The 9319-nt window shown below is 36.4% G+C and overlaps 1 protein-coding gene across 1 annotated transcript; it reads left to right on the top strand.

The window, feature by feature from the left end:
* Positions 1 to 792: 792 nt before the first annotated feature.
* LOC144641116 (GPI-anchor transamidase component GPAA1-like) lies at positions 793 to 9027 on the top strand (the record flags this gene model as incomplete). The annotated part of the gene is made up of 8 exons (XM_078500162.1): positions 793 to 849; positions 1101 to 1238; positions 1962 to 2144; positions 2734 to 2987; positions 3795 to 3896; positions 4000 to 4196; positions 7801 to 7997; positions 8700 to 9027. Coding segments are annotated over exons 2-8 (1335 nt in total), but the record flags the coding sequence as incomplete, so codon positions are not given.
* Between the last annotated feature and the right edge of the window lie 292 nt (positions 9028 to 9319).

Genomic DNA, 9319 nt, shown 5'->3' with positions numbered 1-9319 from the left:
CAAACACGGTACATATACAACAAAAAACTTACTTTTGCTTTGCTTTGGCCTCCTTCTAAAGTTGTTGTGGTGGTTAGTCTGGACTGCATCTAGTTTTAAAAGTAATAGTAAGAAATGCAATATGAGGAAGGTTATTAACAATATTAAGTTATTACTTAAAATGCCTTAGATTTCTAAAACTCCAAAAATAAAGTTGTTTAAAACAAATCAAACAAGTTTTAACTTCTACATTGAATTTTCAGACATCGATCAACAGGCAATATAAGTACACACGATATTTACATACAGTATCATACATAGAGGACTTGCAGTTTTTAAAGAAAGTACCGACAGATCGAGCCGTAGTATAAGTATAATGTATCAGAGATAACACGCACAACTTTGCACAAATTTACGCACACTATAATTATCTACAATTTGATTTTAGCGGTATGATCGCCGCGCCATCACATTACCAGTGATTACAGCCTTTCTTGATTCTCGAAACAAGTGTGGCTTTATTCTGCGCTGCAACCCACGATTTATTTTCAGTTGGACTTTCTATGTAAGATCACTCTACACAAAAACAAAAACCTTACATACATAAAAACCTTTTTTACCTTAAAAACATCCTGTAACCGCTTTGAAATGCCTCGTAGCCGGCAAAGCCTGAACGCCATCTTGAAATGGACGTGGTTTTTACCCAGAGATCAGTTTGAGAAATATTGCATAACTTTACAACTGCGCATGACCTATATGTAACCTCGCCTCTTTTTCCGCCCGAGAATCCCCGAGAACAAAAACCTGGATACGAGGGTCAGTCAAGATGGCGGATCTGAAGGACATTTGAACTTTTTCCGTCTTTTGCAGGTTAGTTTGATCTTGGTGGAGAAAGGGAAAGTTTCTCTCAGGAAAATTTACCAATGCACATATTGCTATGCAAATCATGATATTTTTAAGTCCATTGAGTGTCAGTAGAAGCAAAATAATGCTTATTTTATGTGAAATTTTGTATACAGCTATGTGTATATTAAATCTCTTTCTTCTAAATGAATAACACTTCTCATTAGCTTACACATAATTGAGCTATAAACGCATACAATTCCTCATTTTGATTTCAGGTTCAGGTCTGGTTTCAGGTTGAAAGTCACTCTATTTGGGAAGGTCTGTTACAGTGTGAAAAAAATGGGTCTGTTGTCAGATGTTCATGGCCGCAAGAAAGTTGTGGATGTTTTGGTGACCCACTGCTCAAAATTGTGGTAAGTGTGCTAAATTTGAAACTGAAATTCTCCCAAGCAGTAATTCCCATTACCATTTGAATTCACTGTAAAAATGCCAAAAATATCATAAAATACTCAAGTGATATCATGTGTTATCCATACCCATCCCAGAGTCTAAGGTTTTTTGGTATGACCCCCTCCCCCCTTCTTCACCTACCTCTCTGGAAATTGCAGGATAGCTTCAAACTTTCCTATAAAATTAAAAAAAAAAAGACTTTTGACCACCCAGCCCCTATCCCTTGGAATTTTTAAACCAAACACTTCCTGGAGGTGGGAATGGATATTTCTTGGAGCTACGCACAATATATCACTTTGCATTCACGCACATTCAAATCCCCTGTGGTTTATAAGTTGTGTGCACTTGACTGACTTAATGAAAATTGCTGTTTTTAATCCCCTTTTGTAAGGCCAGAGCAAAAGACAAAATGAGAGAAAACTTAACTAACATTTTGATGGTTGTTCAATGGCTGTCCAGTTCAACACTTCAGTGGGTTAAGTTCAGTTTTAATAGACCATATCTTTTTAGTTTAGCTGGATGCTTGTGCAATACCCTAATATATTTAAAGACCAAGAAGCTCAAAAATCATACCCTATCCCCAAAACACATACCCCATTTTATAGGTCACATATGGAAGAACTCCCCCTCCATGTAAAATGTTACTGATAGATTTTATTGATCTTTCTGTTTCTTTGCTTTAACAGTATACTTAGTTATCTCATTGGCATTGTCTGGCTTTGTGCTTTGTCTGATCGAGCATTCAATGGCCGAGTTTATTTTTCTGAAAATGCACTGCTACCTGGCCTGGTTGAAGCAGAATTCAAGAATCACAGACTTGCTTCTGAATTGTTTGGAAAGTTATCAACAGTCCCTGAAGGAGATATGAGGTATTTTTTTGTTTTGTAATCAGTTACTAACACATAAATATGTATACATTGCAGCAGTTAATTTTTTATCTCATTTTTTTTTTTTACTTTAACTAGTAAGGTTTTTTTTCTAACTACCGGTAGTTGTTTTTTTAATAGTAGGTATTTGTACATAACAGGGTTAGGGTTAGGGCTTGGTTTGGAGTCATATATTTTTTAAAAAGAGTGGTTCACCCAACATTTCCTATGTGGCAAAGTACATAAGATTAAGGGGTTGGACAGCAAATCCAGAGGTTGAGTGTTCAAATCCAGTTAACGTTAGTAAAACGAAAAAAAAAAATAGATGATGTACTTAGGGGAGGGGGATAATAGCAGATAGTAGGGGAGGGTAAGTAAGGATGGAAGGGGGAGGGGGGTTATGAGACATCAAGGGAGGAAGGTGTTTAACTTTTTCTTCTTATTACCCTGGTATAAAAAAACTACATGTAGTAGGAAAAAACTAACTAGTTAAAATAGAAATTTTAACTGAGATCAAAAATTAACTGCAACACATACATGGGTATGTGAAAAAAAAATCAAGAATTAAAAAATAATAACAATTTTTCCCCAGCAATGCTGCATCTCAGATGATTGTGAATGCAATGGAGAATATTGGCCTTCATACTTATCAACAGAACTTCACAGTTCACTTGCCATTTCCTGGTGATTCAGAGCAGACTGAAGTGAATGGTTTGAATGTTTATGGAATTCTTAGAGCTCCCAGGATAGCAGGCACTGAGGCAGTCGTCATCAGTGTTCCTTATAATCAAGGCAATAACAAAGGAGCTCTGGCGCTGATGCTATCATTTGCTGACCATTGTCGAAGTAAGTTCAAATTGTGTTCAAATCAACCTGTGCTCAAATTGCGCAGGTCCAAATAGGGCAGAGGGTGGATCAGGGGTCTAGGAAGCTGTCTTTTGCTTGGAGCCTGTTTGGTATTTTCAGTGTTGACAAATCAGTGTTGAACTCTAGATACGTGAGTGCTGATATATTATATTTCTACCTTCAGGTAATAATTAGCAAGCACCATAGGCCTGCAATCTATGCAAAGCATTACAGCTACATAGCACTCTATCCCCAAGCTAGTCTCCCTCGCAACCATTTTTAGTGTGTCATGCAACGTTCCTCACAGGGGAGGAGCCTTGCATGACGACACTAAAAATGGCTACGAGGGAAACTTTCCCCAAGCATTCCTATAATGAAAGCAAGTAATAGATTCTTAGGGCTCTAAAGCCATGCTTTTTTAAGATCCTAGTGGATGACAGGAATTTTTTTTTCCTTTACATAAGAAATTTCCTTAGATTACCAGTTTATTGACAAGTGAGCAAAATGGCTCACAGTGTCTGATCAGATGAATTCCATAAACATGAATTGACTAGGAACACTACCACTGTCTCAAGATGAGATGTCAATAGGCCATTTCCGAGTTTCCCTTTGCCTCTGTTTCAAAATTAGTCTATGTGCAAAACCATTCAAATGAAAATGAGTTTCACCTACAGGTCTATTTTCATGCAAATCAAACTTATTTTCATTAAAATGGTTTCTGACGTAGACTTGTCTTGAAACAGAGGCAAAGGGTAACTCAGAATTGGCCTATTCATCCTAGTTTACCTAATCAAATTTGTTTTGCAGGGAAAAGTTACTGGTCAAAGGATATCATATTTCTTGTGACAGATAAAGATCAGCTCGGGATGCAGGCCTGGCTTGACGCGTATCATGGTGTCCCAAATTTTTGTTAGTATCAGCCAAGTATTTGTTGCACCTTCAATTTTGCTTTCTTGCACACTATAAATAAAGGCTTTAAATAAAATTAAATAATCATTTTTGTCTTCAACAGACATTTCTTCTGCTCCACTTGAGGGACATTCTGGTTCTATTCAAGCTGCACTGAACTTAGAGTTTGCACATGAGAAAGTCAACTTCTTTCAGATTGCCATTGAAGGAATAAATGGGCAACTACCTAATCTTGATCTGGTGAATACTGTGTTCAGGCTGTGCCGAAAGGAACGTATTCCAGCAAGCCTGCATACAGAGGTAAATGACCTTTGTAAATTTATTAAAATTGAGGTAAAGGATTTATGCGTATTAAAAATTCATTAAGTAATGTTGTGGCCTATTGGGTCCTAATATAATATTTATGTACAAACTAGTTTGCAGGGTTGAAAACTAAAATTTTAGAGCAAATTGCACCCGCCCAGATCAGTTTTCACTCGCCCAGTCTCCCTTATTAAAAAAGAAGAAAATATAGCCCCCCCCCTTTCTCCACGAATTATAAAATGTACTTGTAACTTTAAATTTTAATCACGTTTGATTCCCGCCGTGCCACCAGATAGTGGTCGATCATGATACAGACTGCAATCTATTTCTTCAATGGAAAATCCTCTAAAATGGACCTTTACTCCACAATAAAAAACACGAACACACTTACTTTAAACGCAATTTTATTGATGCGTATTCCCAAATTCCTGTAGTTGCAAGCAAAGTGTCCAAAGTATTTCTTTGTACAAGTACGTCTATCATGTAACAATCACCAAGTGGAAGCCATTTTTAGGCGAGGACGTTAGTCTCGAGCCTTATGTTATGAAGCGATAAATTGGTTGGGTTTACAACGGGCGATGTGATGATTCGAACCGAGGGGGATTGGTAACTAAGAATATGGCTTGAGATTTGTTTTCCTCCGCCATCTTGGGTTATTCGGTCGCGCATTGGAGACTTTTTCGCAGCCAGAAGCCTTGATTCGAAGTAAGATTAGTAGCTGATATTTTTTTTCGCTCACTTACAAACATATTGAGATATCAAAGAACACAAAAACCTTATCGACACACCGAACTAAATTGTGGTTTACGAGCTGGGAGTCAGCTGGAGAGTGCTGTTTCGGCAAACCTTTACCTTTCAAGACTGAAGTTGAACTGGATATAAAGCATTGAAAGCAATATAATTATAAGCACGGCTAATTAAACATCAGGATTGATATATTTGTGGTCTGAACTACTGGCGACATTGTAACCTGAGCTTTAACTGAAGAGGAAAAGTGCAGAAGAATATATTGCCACAACTGCTGAGGTGAGCTATCAAAAATTTATATCAGTTTGCTTGTACATGTACTAGCTTTATTGAATAACATAATGGACAAAGTATTTATGGAATCGAAATAACGATTTTAAAAGGCTAAATATCTGCTAGCTGTTGTTATATTTAATTTGCTGGAATTTAAAGATTACTAAGCATTGAGAGAGCTTCATTCGCGATCCCTAATGGGTGTTCTGTCAACAGAACGTTTTCGTATACTACTGACTAGGTCCGATTTCAACATTGATTTTAATAATGGTGTGCAAAGCAGCAGTAAATATAAACAAGTGATTGTAAAATATGGATACAAACAAACTTATTTCAGGCTTTACCACTGATAACAGAACTACAATTGATCACATTTATGCAAATCTAAATAAATCAAGAGGCCAAACTGGTGTTCTCAAGACACACTAAAGTGACCTTAAAGCTGGGTGGTTTAATAGCAACCAAAAAAGAGTATATACATTTTTGTAGGCCATATATAATAACTAGTAAATGATTTAAGAAGCATGGTGTACATGTAGAAAGATGTGTTTCAGAAAAAAAGAAAAATTTAAGTAGCTACTTATGTTGCAATAAATTGTTGTAGTTAATCAGTCTAAGTGTCTAAACAAATATGTGTAAAACAATTATTAAATGTTTAACAATTGATTCTTTCTTTTATTATGCTTACAGAACAGAATTAAAAAACAACAGAAAACATCCAAAATACAGTTTGAATGTGGCTATTGCATTGGAACTGCTTTGACTAGAACTGGTTATTGGCCTCTATTCTGCCTCTATGTAATATATAGAAAGCCCAATCCTCACTATGAATGGCAGATATATTTAAACAAAACACAGCGAAAACCATTTAGCAATAAAACCTAAGTTAAAAAAATAAACTGTGTAAAACATCTCTGGATTTGCTACTGAAAGATCCTTCAATTCAAATTCATCACTGGCAAACCACTGTATCAACTCTACTTTGTAGACTCCACATGTACTGTATTAAGATGTTGGACTTATTGGACTTACTTGCATTACAAATTGTACAGAAAGTGCAAACAACTTTCAGCCCCATTTAAATTTAACAAGAGTAAATCAAGATGCTATATCAACTTTACTTCCTGGAAACTTGTACTTTCTTGCACTGCATGTTTTACCTTTAAATGATATTACTTTTTTGGACTTACTGCACAAAATTTACATTACAGTGAGATTGTACAGACAGTGCAGACATCTTTAAGCCACATTTAAACAAGAGGCAATCTAGATACATTATTTCAAGACATTTTATTCCTGCCAAAGTTGTGGAAGTTTCCTCACTGTCTAGTAAAGTTACAAAATATGTTGCCTTCCATTGTGAAAAGTCGTGATAAAAGACATCTTATTAGAGTTGTACGAATTAAATCGTGCCAATTTTGTGATCAAAGCAGCTTACAATTTGCCTTTAATTAATTACAGTAACATTGGCTAGAAACTAACCTTTCCTTGGAATGCACAACTATAAACACCACCGGAAACAAAGTACTGTATTTTAAAATTTTATTTACCAGACAGACCCATTTCCCCCCTTTTATAGCAAATGTCTCAGTGTCTCAACTTTCGACTTACAGTGAGGAGCCCAAAGGGCGACCACTTTTAATGTATTAACAATTTTCCTTGCACGAAAGAATTTGAATTAATTAAAAGTGGTCACACATTTGGGCTCCTTGTTGTAAATCACACATCTTTTGGACTCGCATTTTCACTCAATAGACATTTTTGGCTTTGTTAGTGTAAATTGCCCATTCCAAAATCACATGATGCTCCCCAGATAACTTCAGGTTTTAACTATCTGAATGCCAAGAGAATTTTTCTGAATTTGAAAGGAGTGATTCTCAAGAGTGATGTCACAGTCTGAAATAGGACAACAACAAAAACGAAGCCCGAAAGGTCTCTTCTCAGTTCTTTGTCTGGAATTTTTAACATACTGTCTTGCTTTACTGGAACGTCCTCGCCTTAGTATGCATTGCATACCGGTTATTGTTTGTTTACGAATGTGAAACAGCTTTGTTGGAGATTCAAATTGTTGGTAAGCTATCACCTTGTGAACATTGTTGATTATTTTAAAGTGGAAAGTAAAAAGTTACACTTATTTTTAATAGTATATTGAAAATCGTTCTCCCCAAACCGGGCGAGTGATCCATGATTTGTACTCGCCAACAGTTTTCACACTCGCCTGGGCGAGTGGGCAAGCCCTAATTTCCAACCCTGAATTTGACTGCTTATTATGAGTTCAAAGATATGCATAAGACTTTAGGTCATTGGTACAGTATCATTATGGCTTTACTGCTTCTGAAGTCATCGCTTTTTGCAGGACCTATTTTTTTTTCATTTTTGTAGTTGTACAGGTGTATAATATATTTCTCATTAATTTAAATAAGAACCTATTTAAGAACCTGCGTAGCAAAAAATTCCACTAAGCACCATTTACATAAGAACCCGTTTAAGCTAAATTTGAAAAAATGGGTTCTTATAAGCGGGTAAGTACTGTACTTCACATTGTTTATTTATTACATGATTATATTTACGTTGTTGTTAGGGGTACCATGAACACTTAGGAGCCTGGGCAGACTCTGTACAATCCCTTGTCACCATGGTGATGATGATGTTTTATCAAGCCTCTGGTAGAGCTTCTGGCAACCATGGCTTATTTCACAGATATCGCATTGAAGCTCTTACAATGAAGGAAGGTGGAGAGAACTGGGAGTATGGACGTGGATTTCTGGAAACTGGAAAGTAGGTGTTGTTACTTTGATGTTTATTTTATTTTATTATTTTATTTTTTTGATTTTTTTTTCACTCCTTCACTCACTTTTATTGCAACAAAAAGACCACTACTTACAAAACAAATACATACACTACTTACAATGCTACTTACAATACATTACTTTTTACATTATTTCTTGACTACTTTTATATACATTTTTTTATTACTTTGATGTTTATACATTTTCACCTGCTGAAAGAATTAGATTTTAATTTACATGTATATAGTCTGTTCCAGGCATTTGGTCAGTTGAGTATTCATGAGAACACAATGGCAGGTGAAAAACTTGGCAAGTGTTTGGGGTCTCTATGAATAACTCTCGTTTCACTTGTTCATTGTGCTGCTCTCCAGCAAACAAAAGGTTCCTGGAGCAAGCTAACATGGACATATAGTTTAGCTGATAGGAGTAATTTCTCTGGATGGCCAATGTAATGAAACGGCTTTCAGATTCTTCATTAACTTGCCAAGTTTCTTGGTACAGCCATTAGTGCATGATTCGGCCACATATTAAATTATGTCACATCCAGTTTCAATCATCATTCAATTAAGAGGTTTATTATGTGGTTGCTTGGATAGCCACGTAGCTACCTTGAATGTCTGTCATTCTGCAGAACTACAGAAAAAAAGTTTAAAATTTATATTTATTTTCACATTTTTGTTTCCTTTGGCAGAGTCATTGAAGGTATTTTCCGGAGCTTGAATAACCTTCTGGAGCAGTTTCACCAGTCATTTTTCTTCTACCTTCTTCCTGAGTCACACAGGTACGTATCTATCGGTCTGTACATGCCCCCGTTTGGCTGCCTTCTGTTAGGCCCTGTCATCATGGCCATAGTTTACTGGACATTAGCAGGGTCTGCGCCAGAAAACGGATCAAAGGGTGACACCTCACAAGAAGGAAGAGCCTCAGAGGAAGAACCAGGAGAAAAGAAGACAGAGAAGGAGAGCAGTGAAGAAAGAAAACGTCCTGCTGAAAAGGAAACGGCTGATTTAGAAGACAAGGTTTGTTCTTTTTTTAAAAAAATTTGTTATACATGGTTGTGTTGTTGAATCTACAGTCGGAGTGGCCAGTACATGTACAACTTCAAGAATTGGCAGAGACCATGATTTTCATCACGGATCATGTGTGGCTGAAAGGCAACACAACCTACACTGTATCTTTATTATAACGTGTTTCGAACAATGTGCCGTTCGAAGTGATGAGACATAAGTTGTAACACACCACAGCTTTACGGGAAACGGTGACTTTAATTTTCAAACTTGATCGTGATTGTCTTCGTACGCAATTCACAAT

Source organism: Oculina patagonica, unplaced genomic scaffold (assembly GCF_052425735.1).
Source record: "Oculina patagonica isolate OP01 unplaced genomic scaffold, crgOcupat unplaced695, whole genome shotgun sequence".
Taxonomy (NCBI): domain Eukaryota; kingdom Metazoa; phylum Cnidaria; class Anthozoa; order Scleractinia; family Oculinidae; genus Oculina; species Oculina patagonica.
The sequence above is the reverse complement of the archived record's forward strand: the minus strand, read 5'-3'. Positions and strand labels throughout refer to the sequence as shown.